Source organism: Camellia sinensis, chromosome 10 (assembly GCF_055761805.1).
Source record: "Camellia sinensis isolate YWXY chromosome 10, ASM5576180v1, whole genome shotgun sequence".
In the NCBI taxonomy this organism is placed as follows: domain Eukaryota; kingdom Viridiplantae; phylum Streptophyta; class Magnoliopsida; order Ericales; family Theaceae; genus Camellia; species Camellia sinensis.
In genome coordinates, this window is record NC_138970.1 from 19907133 (window position 1) to 19924776 (window position 17644).

At 35.3% G+C, this 17644-nt stretch overlaps 1 protein-coding gene across 2 annotated transcripts; it reads right to left on the reverse strand.

Annotated features, from left to right (window-relative positions):
* Positions 1-2474: 2474 nt before the first annotated feature.
* Positions 2475-17422, reverse strand: PDR2 (phosphate deficiency response 2). Of its 2 annotated transcripts, none has more exons than XM_082890977.1 (22): positions 17189-17422; positions 16472-16828; positions 15273-15362; positions 13202-13401; positions 11849-11921; positions 11549-11721; positions 11277-11448; positions 10585-10689; positions 10365-10475; positions 10169-10255; positions 9870-10052; positions 9096-9146; positions 8782-8907; positions 7417-7496; positions 6488-6596; positions 5945-6073; positions 5618-5683; positions 5378-5449; positions 4741-4892; positions 4373-4484; positions 4180-4296; positions 2475-3939 (listed from the first exon to the last, which is right to left on the reverse strand). In XM_082890977.1, exons 2-22 carry the CDS (start codon positions 16721-16723, stop codon positions 2827-2829), a joined length of 3573 nt encoding a protein of 1190 aa, XP_082747103.1. In that variant the 5' UTR covers positions 16724-16828; positions 17189-17422; the 3' UTR covers positions 2475-2826. The 2 variants fall into 2 exon arrangements, with proteins under 2 accessions (XP_082747103.1, XP_082747104.1); XM_082890978.1 differs by having other exon boundaries at positions 17242-17373.
* Between the last annotated feature and the right edge of the window lie 222 nt (positions 17423-17644).

Here is a 17644-nt window from a genome sequence, read left to right on the forward strand (position 1 = left end):
AGTGTTTGTTTAGTATTTTCAAAAATTAATTCCACGCTCACTTTTGAAAACTCTTTCCAAGGTGAGAAAATTTGAACTAACCGATCGTCTCATCGGTCGTCCGGCTGGTTGATCAAAACAATATTCGGGGTTTTTTTTATTTTTTTATTTTTTTTAACACCTGTTATTTTTATATTACAAAAAAAATATTGCGAAATTTTTTAAAATTTTTTATGAGCTTTGAACAAAATTTTGAGTTGTGTGTTTAATTATGAGTTGTAAGTTTTTATATCAAATATCATATGTCACATCACTCATTCAATTTCAATTTAAAACTCTTTTCAAAACTCATAACCAAACAAATTTTTTACACTTAAATCATAATTTCAAAATTTACAAACTCAAAATACAACTCTATTCTTAAATTATAATTTTAAAATTTTATCAAATATTACTTGAATTTTTGGGTTGCTTGCACACGTCATGTTTGTACGTGTCATATGTATTTTGGAATGTTTCAAAATTATTAAATAATTTCTCCCGATAACACATCATCACGTACGACATGGATTACCTGTTGGAGACAGCTCGCAGAATGGGAATTCCAAGCTTGCTCAAGTAAGAACAAGTTTTCACCTGCTTAAAAATGACTTTTTTCTTTCGTTTTTTGTTACTCAAATAATAATACAGAAGAAATATGAAGTGCTTGGATCTTAAATTAGTGAATAATAAAAAGGGAAAATGAATTTTGATTTGAATTTTCTGAATTCACTTTTCAAAACATTAAAATTTTTATTTTTTGTATTTTTTTATTTTTACTAATTTTTTTTTAATATTTTAAGTAATTTTTATTTTAATTTTTAAATACACTTAACATAAATACACTTAAAATATATAATATTTATGGAAAAAAAATATTTAAAAAATTCACTAAATATCCAAAAAACAAAAACAAAAACAAAAATTCAATTCATTTTTCATATTCTTGTGTATTTATTAATTTTTTATAAACATTTTATTTTTTATAAAAAAAAAAATTAAATTGCTTAAAATTTTAAAAATATTCACTAAAAACAAAAGGGAATTTTTTTTTTAAAGTCCTTAGTGTTAAGATTTTATAGCATAAAGGACCCTCAATATTTTCATAATGTTTAAGGTCTCTCAACATCAATCTAGAGAAAATTCAATCCAAAGAAAATTCATCACAGAGAAAATTCCAAATTTTTCTGGACAACAATGAGGACTAGTGCTATGTTTCAGAGAAAATTGAGTTGGTCTAGAGAAATTCTCTAGTTTGAATTGAATTTTCTCTGAGTTAAACTCAATTTTTTCTGGATTGATCTAGAAAAATTCTCTGGTTTGGACTGAATTTCCTCTAGGTTGGTCCAGTGAAATTCTCTGGTTTGAATTGAAATTTCTCTAGATTAATTTGAGAGACCTTAGATATTCTCTCCTTAGCATTTAATCAAACACCTTCTTTGTTAAATCCATGTCCCTAGCTCTGTATATATTTTGTATATTTTCAAAACAAACTTGTGCAAAATCAGAATCAATTTGCAGTGATGCCATTAGGAGGTTAGTTTTAATTTGGAAGAAAAAAAACATGCAAAACAGATATGAATAAATTCTCAAGCATTTACCTTTTCACATTTGGATCATATCCAGTGACATAGTAATTGGGAACACCCAAAAAGCAACCTCGACACATGTAATGAGCATCTTGAAGATCCATTTGGGAAGAGCATATGCCGAGGGAAGATAAAAGAGAAGGATCCTTTGCTTGTAAAAGATGGGAAGCGTCACAATATTGTCATGGCCATTTCTCAAAATCCATTAAATACGATCTTATTCACAGTGAAAAATAAAGAACCGATATATATTCCTCCATCGGTTATTGAATTTCGAATTGACCCATCAGTGGAGTAGTAAAAAGTGCAATATTCACCAACCCTCGCAGCTCAGATCGCAGTGCTGCAGCTTAGATCGCAGCAATTCAGCTTAGATCACAACATTCCGACAACGGTGTGACAGAGATAGAGGTGAAGGTGTAGATCTACATGTGCACAAAGAGAAAGGGTTTGGTTTAGATAGAATGAAGATCAGATAGAGAGAGAGAATGTCAAATTTCTCTGATCTGATATATGGGTGTAAATTTAGGGACCTTAGACATCAAAAAATAATATTGTCGATCTCTTCCATTACTAAAAAAGGAAGAAAGACCTTAGACTAATTTTTCCAAAACAAAATACACACCCGCACACAAACTCACTTTTTAAAAAAATTAAATCTAAAAAATTGAAACCAAACAATGAATAATAATTGGCGCTTTTCCTTTTTTCTTTCAGTCACTTTTTCCTATACAAATCCCTGTACAAAGTCAAGGTAAACACAACCCAAGAGAGAAGAAAGGGAATAAAAATAAAATTCCCTTTACAAAGTCAAGAAGGGAAAATAAAAGCCAAGATCCAAACACAAGCCAAGAGATAAGAAAGAAGGAAAAATAAAAATCAACTTCTCCATATGATATATGTCACCTTGTGTCCATTATACATATACCAATTCTTCCCAGCAAAATTCAACCAGCATTGTTATACCTACCACCCCTCCAAACAAAAGATCATGAAAAGCATATTCAACTTAATATTCCCACCTCAAATTTAACAAAAAATAGGCGGCCTTAATTATAAAGAATAATGATACATACCGTAAGCTTAAAATAAGTCCCTCAACTTCATAATCATTCCCTTCTATTGCATAGCAGTTGCTATTCTTTCTGAAATGTTTTTCTGCCCACTGCCTCGGCCAAAAATGCTGATAAAGTTAGTACTGTTTCATACCGCTATTCATTTAGATGCGTTTCTTCTCTAAGTTGGCCTCAGCCAGCTGTTGCTTCTTCTTCCAGGCTGGAATTTTGCCCGGGAAAGCCCACCTCAATAACCGCTCCCACGTATAGCACACCAAGAACATGAGAAAAGCCCAAAGCAACAGTTTATCCCTCAGTCCTGATGGCAAAGGAACCAATTTCAACCAATCATTCAAGTCCCTCAACAAATCGGAGGTGATGACAGTGAAAAACCCGACAGCAGCCAAAAGGGCATATAAAAATGGTTTGTTTTCTGTTATGCTCTGATTGAACGGATGGCCCATGTAGTTCACAGCAAAAGTCGCCACCTGGATCATCATGCTTACCATGTATGAAACGGTATTCACTAGGTTCGGGTGGAACTCAGAGTCTGGTTCGATACATTCCTCAGGCATGTATTTCTCTGCCTCTCTCACCGATGAAATCAAGAAAAACAGGTGGAGAGAAAACTGACCTAGCAACGAGAGAAAGACGTAGGAACAGAAGATATTGGGGTGGGGCCGCTCAGCTGAGAGGGCGGAGAGTGGACGAGCATGTGAGATAAATAGAAAGAATGCGGCTGTGAATACCCCGCTAATTGTGGCTTGTACGTCGCCCAACTTGACACCATCAAGGTACATGACAGACAGCACATAGGCAGTTGCAAGACAGTTAAGACCAAGTATTTTGAACATCTGGAGAGTAGTTACTAAGGTACTACGGCCCTGACGGATTACATCAGTGGTGGGAGCCACTGATGCGTGCTTTGCAGTGAATGGGGATGCCATTGAAGCGTCGCCGAGCTTGACAATGGGAGCGGATCGACCGTCACCTTCCTCATTTAGTTCCTCCATGAGCTTCTTCAGCTTTTGCTGTTGCTTCTCTGCAGCTGTCAGATTACGGTTACCAGCTGACTGGCTGGCAGATTCTAACCTTGCAACAGCCCTGCTTTTTGAAGGGCCTTCTCCATTTGCACTCGAGGCTTTGCTGGCTTCTATTGCGGGCTTAGGTTTCTTTGACTTGGCAGACTTTGTACTTTCATCTTTAGAAGATTTTTCATCTTTAGACTTTGTACTTGGCGGTGGTATTGCATTCAACAAAGCTACTCCTACATGGGCCTGAAAAGAAAAAGAAAAAGAAACTACATTTAAATAAATAAATAAAAGAACTATGAGAAATCCCCCACTCCCCCTATCATTCTTTCCTGCTAGCTCTAGTTAAAAGGTGAATCAGAAGTATATATGGAGTAGTCACACGAAGATTACAAATAAATATCCAACTTTGAATCATTTCTATAATAATCCTACGAAGGTCACCATAAACAAAAAAAATTATAATTTTTTTTAAGAGTCATTTACCTGCTTCAGAGCTCCAACATCATTAGTTCCATCACCACACATCAATGTTATCCTCCCTACTGTTTTAAAGGTAGTCATGATGAGCTCCTTTTGCTCAGGGGCAACCCTAGCAAAAACCTGATAAACAATGCATAATTTGTCACAAAGAAGCCATTGTCAAATAAGTGTTTACCAGATGGCAAAAAGTCCGAACCTTCACATATGGGATGACTTTAAAAACAGCTAAGGTCCGCTGCAACATTTCAAAGCAATCACCCCCAATACAGAGATCATGAGTCTCTGATAAAGTTTCAACATCTTTCTCACTGTAAATAATTTAAAATAACAATTTCAAAAGATTACCTAAAAAATTAATCATAAAATACAGTAAGTCAAAACAGCAATCAAAAGAAATTTTTGCCAACAAGAGTAAAAGGACATTAGAGCCATGGAATAAAATGACAAACGAACCTTATGGTAAGCAAGTTAAATGGATATGCAAAATGAGGACTAAAATAGAGCTCATGAGAGAGAGAGAGAGAGAGAGAGAACTTAATTTACTGTCTTACAACTAAACCTTACCTGTAACCAATAATCTCAGTTTCATCTGGTGAAACCCACTCATATCCTTCGCCATTCTTTGACCGACAAAGAATCAGGGCTGGTTTTGAAATAATATGAACTTGACTAGCAACATGGCAGGCTGTCAAAGCTTGATCACCAGTGATCATCACCTGAAAGAACCATGTTCCATTAAAATACAATTGAAGTCTACAAGTCAGAAAGTAACCTGTAAGGAAAATTAATGCAATATAACTGCAAATGTAATTTTTTTTCTTTAGTTGATCCACAACATGAGGTTCAGTTGAATATAATGCACACAATTTTAAGGTTCGCCTTCCTAATAGCTTACACTTCTCATATTTGGAGTATTGACATGACGTTTCTCTCGTTAAAACATCACCTCAACCATTTCTTCAATGTAAAAAATCCAATTAATACTACGTATGATTACTACTTGTATCATAAACAATTTGATTCTCTTGAAAGAATTTATGCTTCACTCTATATTAAATCTAACACACGTTTTATGTTTCAATTTTTTTAATTTCCACAATTAAATAACTTCTGCATTAACTGAAGTGTCAAAATCAGAAGTCAAAAGTTTTGCTTGAGAGAAGACATCAATCATGCTATATCTAAAGAAACACAAACTCACCAAGTCATGTGACGATGCTTTCAGCTCAGACAGCACAGTGCTCGAATCTCCTCTAATAGGACAATTAAATACCTGGAATTCAGATAAAAGCATCAAATAACAAGAAAGCTAGAAAAAATATGTATTAAAAAATGAAATACAGCAGCATCTCATCAGCAAAATGATATAAATTTCCTAAAGTAAGTTTGTACACAATTTCAAAATTAAAGGAAACTGAGAAAGATGGCAGCTGCTTTTTACCGCAAAACCAGCAAAAGTAAGCCCACTCTCCACAACATCTCTATCCAAGCTTCTAGCTTCACTGACCTACATGCAGTAAACAAATAGAACATGGCAACTTAAAAATAGACACAAGCATATGGGAAGAGTGTAAAAAAAAATTTAAAGGGCACTGTTTGAGTATTTCTGACTGTATGTCTGCATGAATGTGTCTGTGAGAGTTTGTATGTAAGTGCGTGCGCGCGCGCGTGTGTGTTTGTGAGAGAGAGAGAGAGAGCGGGTGTGTGACTAACATAACATCAATGGTACATCCAAAAGAATTTGCAGAAAGTGAGAATGAACTCTTACTGTCATTTCTGGAATAAACTTATAAGCCAGGGCCAAAACTCGAGATCCTTGACGTGTATATTTCTTGTAAGTTTTAACATATAATGAAGGTAAATCAATGAGCATATCCTGAATGGTTTCTGGTGCACCCTGGACATCATCAACAAGCAAAAGGGCATCTAAGTTTAGTCAACCGTAGATATATTTTTTGTAATCATCCAATTAAAAAAATGAGAGATATATGGCATGTTTCCTAAACTGAATAACCATTTAATTGCACAGGGAGTAGGGACCAAAAAATGAAGTCAAGTGAAAGTAAGAAATTCAACTACAAATGCAATTCAAAAAATACAAAAGCATAATTACTGTAAATGATACACATTTTAAGAAATGCTTCGATCTATTGTTGGAAGGAAGAAATGATAGCAAACCTTACTAAAATATATGAACCATTACAATGTTTTCTCAAAATTTCAAGTCATACGTCTATTTATTAATTATACTTTTGAGCATCAACTCAAACTCTAAAAGTACGGAGGAAAAGAAAACAGGCAACCAGATAACCTTCACAAAAGCAAGAAATTGCTCCTGAACACGAACAACAACTGCCATGCGTTTCAAGTGAGATGCGAAGTGGTGTCTCTGCACAATCTGAACAGCATTGCCACCTCCCCTGAAATTGTTGAAAATAAAATTAGGATTGGGAAAAACTTAACATAATAGCCTTTTACAAAAACCAATGAAGTGAAAACAATTATTCATTAAACAATGAATTATAGACTGCACAAGTAACTATAATGTCACTGTTTCTAGTCCATGTAACCTAAATATGCAAGACAACAAATAGAGGGGAACTGGGGTTATTATCGATCAAACGAGCAACAAGTAAATATTCACACTTATCCCATGTGTTTTGGTGCATTTTGGTATGTTTCGGTGGAAACAATAGAATTTCAGTATTCATTTATGTTTCATTTTGATTTCCTAAGAAACGTAAACATTTCAACCATTTCAATTAAAAAGAACAAAATGGTGCTCCTTGCTTAGGTGACTGATTCACATAGCAAGAGCAGGAGCAGTAGAGGGAGTAAGAGTGGAGGAGCATCAGATTTCAACACATTTAGCGCCCAAAGCACTGCCGGAGCACTTGTACATATGTGTTCGGGTCTGTATCTGTGCAAATGAGCTGGAAATATATTTTCCTTTGCATTAATGAGGGCAGTCGGCCTTTGATTCAGATTTGTTTCACAGGTAAAGACAAAATTTAGCCTTTCATATTGTCCATTAGCATATTTTTTCCCTCAACATTTTCTTTTTACAAGTACAACATTGAAGATACCTAACTACAATAAGAAAAGTGATAAATAACATTAGTTAGAAGAAATCGAGGGTGCAAGAGAGATTAAAGATTAGAACAATTTATATAATGTAAAGACCAAGACAAACAATGACTGAGTACAAATTAAATAGTGACAACTAATGTTGCTGCTTACTTTTTCGGCATAGCCTTCTCATCAGATTTATAACTCCATTCTATTCCCTTAAGTGCAGCCTTCTCAAGAGGATCACCGACCTACAAGCAACAATGAATGATATAGTAACTAAAGCATAAGGCAGTTCAGTTCAGTACAAAAAAGTTCCAATTAGAGATCTGAAATATGAAATTCTCAGTGCTCAATAAACATTTAACAAGGATTCTATATGTATTAGGTAGCCGCCTCTAAGCACAAGGCAGTTCAGTACCAAAAAGTTACAATTAGACAGGACTGGTTTGCTCATGATGTAGAGAATGCAATAAAAGATAGTGTTCAGTCCTGCATCAAATCAATCTAAACAATACCTGCAGGATATGCGAGAAATGTCAATCAAATCTAGTAATAATTTTTTGGCTGATATGACTGAAGCCTCTCACCCAGGTCATTTTGTTTTGACATGTCCAGTTCTTTAAAAAAAGACTTTATTGTTTGGACGGTGCCCCATAATATAATATGCTGGACAACTGATATTAGTGACTACCTTAGCGCTCAAAAAAGATAAGTCAAATTTTCTAGGATATTCCTTTCTGTGGGGAGTTGGTGGATCTTCTTGGCTGCCTTTATGCCATTCCCCACATTGGAGGGGGAGAGGATGGGGTGCAATGGACGAGATCAAAATTTGGAAGCTTTAAAGTAAGAACCTATTATAAAGCCTTGAGCAGTCAACATTGATCTTTCTTTTTTTCTTGGGAAGGAGTTTGGGTCTAAGGCTCCGACTAAGATGGCATTTTTTGTGGGGTAGGTTATGCATGGCAAAATTCTAACTATTGATGATTTGATTAGGAGACACATTAATGTTAATTGGGGTTGCATGTTTAAGCAGGATGAGGAATGTATTATTCACCACTTTATTCATTGTGGGGTGGCCAGAGATTTATGATCTTTGATCTTAGGGAAGGTCCGCATTGAGTGGGACTTCACCAAGAATATGATGGATCTTGTCCATTCTTGAAGGGGATCTAGAATAGAGAAGAAAAAGAAGAAGGTGTGCTCTTTGGTGCCATTTGCTTTGATGTATATTATTTGGTGGTAGGGAAAGTGAAAAAATAGAACTCATAAGGGGGTTGAAGATCCATTTTTTTAGGTGGAAAAAGTAGAATATTAGCATTTTTGTATAGTTGGTTCTCAGATGAAGTGCATTCCATAAATTAATTTTTGAATTTTGCAGTCTCCTTAAAATACACCTTTTTCTTTTCTCTACATGTATACTGGCTGCATCCACTTGGTGCCTCTTTTATAAAATCCTTATCAAAAAAATGTTTAAAACAATGCAGATTTGTTCACAGATTAATGTACAAGTTTGGTGCGCATTTTCATTCATACCAACTTGTTGTCCACGAACACCAAAGCATGACAAGAAGCAAGAATTTCCACAGTGCGGCCAGGAACTCTACTCATATCTGTTTCTAACTCCATGCTGTCAGTCAAGCCAACAACTCCACAAAACTCCTGAAAGCAGAAGTGTAACAGAAAAAAAAAATTAAGAAAAACACATCTATTCCTAAACTCAGTCAGTCAATCCAACAACTCCAGAAAACTCCAGAAAAACACAAGTATAATAGCAAAAAAAATAAAATCATAAATGAAAGGTCAATTAATCAAATAAGCATAAAATATTAGACTTGAAAATGCCATACCATGTCATCAGATGTGAGTGTTCCCGTTTTGTCAAAACAACATATATCAACCTGCAGGAGGATATAGAAAAGTTAACAGAAATATAAATTATGTAAACTACAGCACCAACACGACTGTAAATGAACAAAGAAACACACACTATTGTTTATGAACTTGAACTAATTATTTTCTAGTTTTTTTTTCCCCCCCTTTTTATTGACAAATATTATTTTCTGCAGTTAAGGACTTGTATTCGATGCTAGAAACAAGATACATCGCAAAGAAGGATGAATTCTTCAGGAGAGGAAAAGAGAAAGGAAGCAAACAAGAAAACGTAGCTACAAAAAAATGTACTCCAAAGAGAAAACACCAAGTGCAACACAAAAAACTACCAGGAAACATAGGCAGAAGCTTGAGGTGGATAATGGTCTATGTAACTTTTTTTAGTCATGGCACCACATTCTGACATAATATTAATTACTGAGTAGCAGATGCACCAACAATGAATAGCATGTAGGCATTCCACAAAACTCAAATATGAAGCCAAAACATAGTTGTCAAAACTGCAATAGTTCATATGAGAGGCTGTTGGCTGTTGCTATCTGTTACAGAATCAAGAAACATGTTTTCCCCTTTTTTTACTGGTCAAGATATTCACTAAAAGGCACCAAAGGGTAATCCAGTAACACACCTGCAACCGATATTCGTACCGAAGTCCATGTAACATAGGGTCACAGGGGCATTCATATGTCAACTAATAATCAAATAAAATTATTGAAATTTGCACTACCCACCTTCCCAGCAAATGGAATTCGAAAAGGTTCTGTACAAAATATCCCACGCCGTGCCAGTGCAATAAGAGATGTATTAACAGCTATCGATAATTCCATTGGCAGCTCAGGTGGGATCACAGAAGTAATAATCAATGAACAACTCAGAAAAAGCTTGTATTTGCTCCTTGTAGGATCCTCCAGTCCCTGCATCAAAGACATCCTCATTACCATTCAGAAGTGAAGAAAACATCACTCCACCAATATGAACCATGGAGAAGAAGTTGCCTTATCCGGGAGCCGTACTAGTGAAGTTTATATACCTTTTTAAGTACATAACCAGCAGCTATGACAGCAAATACAACTAAGAACAGTATGAAGAGCCCACTTTCCCAGCTGTTAGCAGTTACCTATAACAAGTATGATAGTATTACTACACAAAAGGGAAGCAGAAACAGAGTAGTCGTAGAGTAACTTTGTAAAGCTGACCAACCCAACTAAGTATCAAAAGTTATATACCCTCTCCGTAGAAAATAAAATAGTTCGCATCAGTTTTCCTTGGCTTGTTTCAAACCCAGTTCGTAAAACAACCGCCAAGCAGCCACCATCAGGGGTTTTCATAAGAAAGCTCTGACTCCAATGAGAAAAAATAGCAACAAAATGGAATTGTAATGAGAAGATTTTTAACATTGAAAGACAAAAATGAGAGAAGAAAAAAAAAATCAATAACATGAACAACTTTATCTGGGGTATGCTGCAATATCTTTGTCCCTCCAAAAAGAACATGGGTTTTATCTCGCCTAATTGATAACTTATCCTCAGCTCCTCTACCCATGATCGAAACCTGAAAAGATGGTCATGCTTTGAAGAGCTAGAAAAATCTAGTGATACAATCATACAACCAATAAGCAAATACAGAATAGCTTCACATAGAGCATAGCTGCCATCTAAACAATTAAATGCAAAGTCAGATGCAGATGCAGATCTTATCAATGTATATAGACATCCTTAACATTTCCACACTAACAAAGACACAGATGCACTCTCCTTAACGAATGAGTTACTGACTTTATGGTACAGGAAAACCGTGAAAAATTTAGAAGATCTATATATTCTCTTAATCCACGAAACCCCACCCTAAGTCAACCACATAACCAAAAACAATATAAGCAAAAGAGCAAAACTTAAACATCTCTAAGAAATTAACACTCAGGTGAAATAACAAAAAGAATTTGCAGTAAAACTAACAATTACAAGCAGAACAACAAAAACAAGAAAAACAAAAGCATAAAGTGACAAAAAAATATGGCAGAAATACAAACATCTAACCACCACAAAACAAGAACAAACAGCCTTAAGTTATCAGATCCAAAACTAGTAAAGCTTAATGACCAACAGCAGATAAAATGAGCAAACAGAAAAGGGAACCACCTTCCATTGGGGAGTAGATTCGCCTGTGAGAATTGCTTCATTTACTATAGCGCTTCCAGCTAATATAAGCATGTCTGCTGGTACAGACTTATCTTCTCCATTCTCACCAGTAGAGCGTCCAATAGACACAACATCCCCAGGGAGAAGATCCATCCCAGAGAGTTTCACCCACCTATAATCCTCAGTGGTCAAAAGTCAGCACAAAAAATCTGCAAACAGGTAGGAGGGAAATAAGATAAAAAGGTAAAATAAACATTACTGAGATAACGCACTTCCCACAACGATGCACCATCACAGTCTGGCCATCCACTCTTACACGTCTAAGCTCAGTCAGAGTCTTCAACCGACTTTTTGCCATTGTTGACTCGAACATAAACAGCATAAATAGGGTGAACAAACTGTAATACCAATACTCATCCAAACACCAGAGACCCACACAGAAGACCTAAAGGTAAGAAGAAGTAATGAATAAGGTTGTGAAAAGAGTAAAAAACTGACCAAAATGGAAGGCTAAAATGAAAGGGAAAATCGGACTGGGGAATTATGAAGGCAAACTTTGTATCAGAACAAACCTGAAATACGAAGAAAGGCTCCATGCAGTGTTCTTTCATTAATTTCTGGAAAGTGGGTTGAGGATACTCAAAGCTACATGGCCAAGAAACATCCATATTAGAAGCACAAGCAACTAAAAAGATAAAACCAAGGTCCCACAGAAAAAATTGTTTAACCATAACAAGAAAAGTACTCAATGGTTAACTAGATATAGGTTTACTAACTAGGAAAAAGAAAAATAATAAGTCAGTTCAATCTGACATAATATCCCAACCAAAAAAGAACTAATGTGCCAATGAAAAGTGCATAAACAAAAAAAATGCATCAAAAGTAGGGTAGAGAGAAGACTCAAAGCAAGGCCCATTAGCAAGAGGGGGAGAAAGCAACCACGTGCACCTTGGGCAATTAATCTAGATATACTAATCAAGCAATATATAATCTAGTAATTTTATCTCTGTAGTAGCATGAGTAGGGATGGCCCCAGGGCGGGTTTGTCATCCCCTGCCCCTGCCCCAACCCCACTACGGGTGAAATTTTTCAACCCCATTCCCACCCCCACAGATACCCGACCACATTTCAAATTGCCAAAAAAATTGAGAACCATTTAATCCTTAACACACTAAATAATTTCCTAAAACAAAATAAGGGAATGACAATTTGACTTTTTATTTATTTATATTTAAACAGAGCTATAGACTTTTCGTATTTCTTTCTGATATCTAATTATATTATATATATATACATATATATTATTAATTATATCGGGTTGAGTTTGGATAGGGGGAGGCGATACCCGCCCCCCCACTGCGGGTGACCAAAATTTAATCCACCCCCGCCCAGCATAAGTGTTGGGTTGGGTAAAATCCGCCATATTCGGGGTGGGTATGAGCGGGCCCCCGCGGGTCAGGCTAAAATGGCCATCCCTAAGCATGAGTACATCATCTTCCTACATCAGGTGGCTTTTGAAATAAGCTCCAAAATTATTCATAAATATTTGGACCCACCAAAAAATCAAGATTAAAAAGCCCTAACCACAAGAATGCATAAAGGGCAGTTAAGTGTTATGCTTCTCAATGCAGCAGAACTGGAAGTAAAAAATAGCAATATTACATTTCAACAGAGCACAGTGCTTTAGTAAAAGGCAATACGCCCATGAAATCAAGCAACCCATTTAAATAGTGATAATTACAGATTCCAGTTGAAAGAAGCAACTATAGAACTTTTTCTCGGGAGGAAAAAAATTAACATCTTGAATCTTGATTCTCTAGTATGGAAATAGTTTAAATTCACAAAATCATAAGTATCAAGTAAATTCAAATAGTTACAAATATTCAAAAAATAAAGATGTAACAATAAAAGGAATAGAAACCCACACATTGCGTCCCCATTTCTCAGTTGCAACATTGACTTTTGCTTCAGAACCATGGCCAGTACTTTTGAGATAGTAGCCAAATGTTTCCTTGGAAGGGTAAGGAAGCTTACAAAAGGTCTCACTTTCCTTTGAGTAGATGAAACATTGCTTTCTGAAATCAAAATAAATCTCTTCCTCCACTGAGGATGAAGAACCTGCCAGCTGTGCAAGCCAAATGTGTTTTAAAACAGAGAAAATATTCAAACACTTATTTTTGTTTGTCTAGACAGAAAATTTGCATACAGCTTCATTAAGTCTTTGATAAAAGGACAGGTAGCATCTATAAGGACAAACCAAGAGTTTTTTTTTTTTTAATGAATAAAAAAAATAATCCACCAAGGGTATCAAAAGAGACATAAATTCACAGATACCAAAAAAAAAAACTAAACTAAAACCCTTCCCACAAAGCTGGAGTGCCCAATGAAATCAACCAAAGAAAAACAAAAACAAAATCCACAAAACTTCCCTCTCAAAATTCAAATTTCAAAACTAATAAGTAATAACAAGATGACCTATATATCGCAGTCTATATTTCCTCAAAAGTATGTAGATTCCATAAGCTACAAACATACCACACCGAACACATCAGCCCCGCTTCCCAAGTACCCAACTAGAGTAGTAAGACTGGGTGCCATAACCCCATGGGCTCTTAAAATCAGAACTCCACAAGTCCTTATCACAAACAATGAAGTAATGAACGATAAATGATTCTTGGTTCCTCCACCCACAGACACATTAAACGCCCATCGGGGAGCATCAAAACCTGCCTCTCAAATTATCCAAGGAAAGAATGACATATAGGGGTGCCATCCGAATTTGGGGGGGTCGCTTTCCTCTTCCTCTTCTTTTTTCTCACAAAACTTATTCTTTGATTACTGTTCATAACCCTACAACCACCTTGATTTGAACCACTTAACCCTATCTAATCAAATCATTCCAAACCTACTCCTCTACCCTTTGGCCTGTAATCCCACACCTAAAACCTATAGTGTCCAGAGTGTTCCAGCCACTATTTTCTGCAAGTCAGTGGCAGTGCTCTCAACCTTCTTAACGGGAGAGGCAGTGGGATTAAGGATACTAGTGAATCATCCAAATAGAGTGAGGTGATGAAGGGAATTTCAGGCTTTGGAAATTTTCCTGGCAGTTTTTTATGGGAGTTCCGATTGATGGATGAGTTTACTAGAGGATATACAAAAGGTGAAGATTGACGAGTAGAATGAGCTCCATCCAAAAAAACTAAAAAGACAGAGTTTGAGAGTGAACCCCTCCTGCCAACGCCAAGTAAAATTGAGTAAACCTCTTCGCTTAAGCCATCTCTAAAGAAATTCTAACACTATTTACAATATATCCTTCCATCTTTTGAAACCTCTCATTCAGTCGGCCAAGGATATCCCCCAATCGCTATGCTTACTTTGTTTTGAAACTATCAAGAAAAATCTAATCCAAAATGATCTTGACCACAAGGCACTTACTACATCTTAAAGCTTACTCCGCCTAACTATTTAGAAAGTATACAAGTGTTAAAAGAGTAAGGTCTGGGAACAGCGGTAAATGTGAAGAATGGGACCTCATCTTGAAGCATAGAAGACATGGATGAGGGATAGAGATCAACTTTCACAACTGAAACACTCTTGTCTAAAGTAAAAAGCTTCCAAGACTTCTCTTGCAATTAATAAAAAATAAAAACTGCTTTAGGTCAATAACAAGGCTATGTATTGTCAATCTTCTTGATCAGTGAAATGTAGTTTATTGACCTTTAGAGATAAACAGGCGTAACTGCACACACACTTGCTACATTTTCAAAGATGAAATAACAGAGGCATTACATTATGCAGATTTACAAATTCTTTTTACACATTAGATTTTTTTTTTAATGAATTGACAAAAAAAACTACTACAATGGCATCATGCAATCAAAAAATGGAAATTCAAAATACGTACGGATTTGTTGTAAGCTCTACAAAATCCACAAAAAAAATAATAATAATAATAAATAAAAAATAGAACTTAAGAATATAAACTCAAAAGACAACCTTCCGAAAATGAAGTGGCACAACTTCTTTAGAACCACAGAATTTAGCCGGAGTTATTTTGCATGCATCTGCTTGATGAATATCTTTAACCTGTCAAAAAAACACCAAATATGATATTAATGAGATATTGTTCAACCATAACTTGTAAGCCTTAGTTGAATGCTTTCGACCCTATAAACTGAAGCATTTACTTCTAACGAAAGTTCTATATTGCCAGTTTAAACATTACAGGCCAAATTGTGAACTATTTGGGTTTGATCCAACAACGCTATCACTGGACTCATACACTACCATCCATAGCAATTTTTGCTTCCATTGGGCTGGCACCAGATTCGAGTATGTGTCCAGTTGACCAACACCACTCCTTTCAAGTTTGACTTTAAATTGAACTTGTACAAAAAAAAAAAGTGTAATTTCAAATTACAAACACAGTTTAGGTGGCATGGGATGTCAGTGTAAGATGTCACTCAATGGAATGACAATATCAAACAGGTATGTACCAAGTAACATAGAACGCACAAAAACTTGCAAAAATGAATGGTTCAACCTCAAATTCTGCAAACTAATGTTTTTAATGATTGCCACTACCAACGAATTTTGTTGAACCCACAAACATGATTTAGTATTTGTAATTAACTTTACTGTAATTTAAATGTTGCTATTGGCAGGAAATACTATATTTCTGAATTCACTACTTTCTTACTACAAATATAACTGAATACGAAGAATTTTACTAAATGTAGCCAATAAAACATATTCCTACAGATAATCTTCCTACTTCAAAGTCAGAAATCGGGTTTTTTTTCCCCTATAAATTGAGTACTGGTTTGGATCTCATGAATTGTTGCTGAACTTTTAATTAGTTAAACAATTTATTTGAAATCTTTTTCTTTTCTTTTTTTTTTTTTTTTTGTGCCTTTTGTTTGTTTTGATTTGTCATGATTGTTATAATGAAATTTCAATTCATTTTTTCAGGGCATGATGAGATTCAATTAATATGTAGTGCCAATAATTGTTTCTCATTCCATCATCAACTTCTCAAAAACAAAATTATCAAAGAAGGGACAAAACTAGTTGAAGCTTTATTGGCACTAATGTTAGCGTTTAGAATAACAATATAACAAAACTAAATTCTAGAATGATACATTAGAAAAATAACATATATAATTGTTTGCAGCAGATTTTAGTGTATCACATACCTTAGAATATTGGACAAAGCATCTGAAATCCACCGACCAACCCGTAAAGAGGAACACCAGAATATGAAGAACAGCAAGACCACCAAGAACAATTGCAGCATCCACAAAGTCCAAGCTAGGTAGTATCGTGACTATCCAAGCAGCATAAAGTACCGCAAAAGGCCATACATCTAAGCGCCATGACCAATGTCTCTTTTTCAACAAATCAACAGAATCCACCACTTTCCCACCAACATGAAACCTCACCGACATCTCGAACTCCCCACCCACTAACCAACCCAAGTGTAGCAACTCAAACCCAAATTCCAATTGGGTTTTCTTTTGTTTTTTTTTTTTTTTTTTTTTTTTTATACACTTCTGCAGATAAAGAAATATAAAAATAGTTAACCAATTGCAATAGACCCATCACAGTTACACAACCATGATCTGTGTTAAGTAACCAATTATCCCAAAAAAATAAATTTACTAGTAAATGGGTCCAACAATATCCATAAGTCACCAATTGAAACTATTGAACAGTGCTAGGGTTTTATGTCGGTTTCAAATACAAATACAAGTTAATTGGTGGAACATGAGACTTGATTGATTCTGTGAATGAAATTCAATTCAATTAATTGGGTTATTATTGTCACAGAGAAAATGAATTGAATACCCAAGTATTGTGAGCTACATATGTGACACAATAGATAGACATAGTTAGATGCAGAGAAAGCTTACGATGAATCAGATGTGTAGAAAGATTGCAGAGAAGAGAATGTTTTTGCTCAAACCTTGAACAATCGATCAATGTCTTCAATGATTCCAGATACAGACAGAGAGAGAGAGAGACAGAGAGAGAGATGAGAAGTGTGAGAAAAAATGAGAGAGAAAAAAGTGTAAAGAGTCCTCGATTCCCTAACTTGTGTGAGGGAACAAATCTGAGCGAGAGATTTTAGTAAAGGGTCATCACGTGACTGGGAGATGGTGGGGATGTAGGGTTTTAATTTTTTTTTAAATGAATAATGTTATATGTATCAATTAGTGTATCAACTAGTTTACCAATTGATAATGTGGTATAATTTAAGATATTTTTAATATTTATAATGTAATTAATGAGTGGAGTCAATAATAATATTATAACTAGTGTACCAACACTAGTTAGTACACTAATTGATGCATGTAGTACCACCATTT

What these genes read in the sequence shown, in the direction of transcription:
- PDR2 (XM_082890977.1), bottom strand. Translation starts at nt 16,723, where the DNA reads ATGTCGGTGAGGTTTCATGTTGGTGGGAAAGTGGTGGATTCTGTTGAT. An exon ending in AATCTACTCCCCAATGGAAG is followed by an intron (nt 10,690 to 11,276) that starts GTGGTTCCCTTT and finishes CCATCTTTTCAG; the next exon opens with GTTTCGATCATGGGTAGAGG. An exon ending in TTACTTTTGCTGGTTTTGCG is followed by an intron (nt 5,450 to 5,617) that starts GTAAAAAGCAGC and finishes TCTGAATTCCAG; the next exon opens with GTATTTAATTGTCCTATTAG.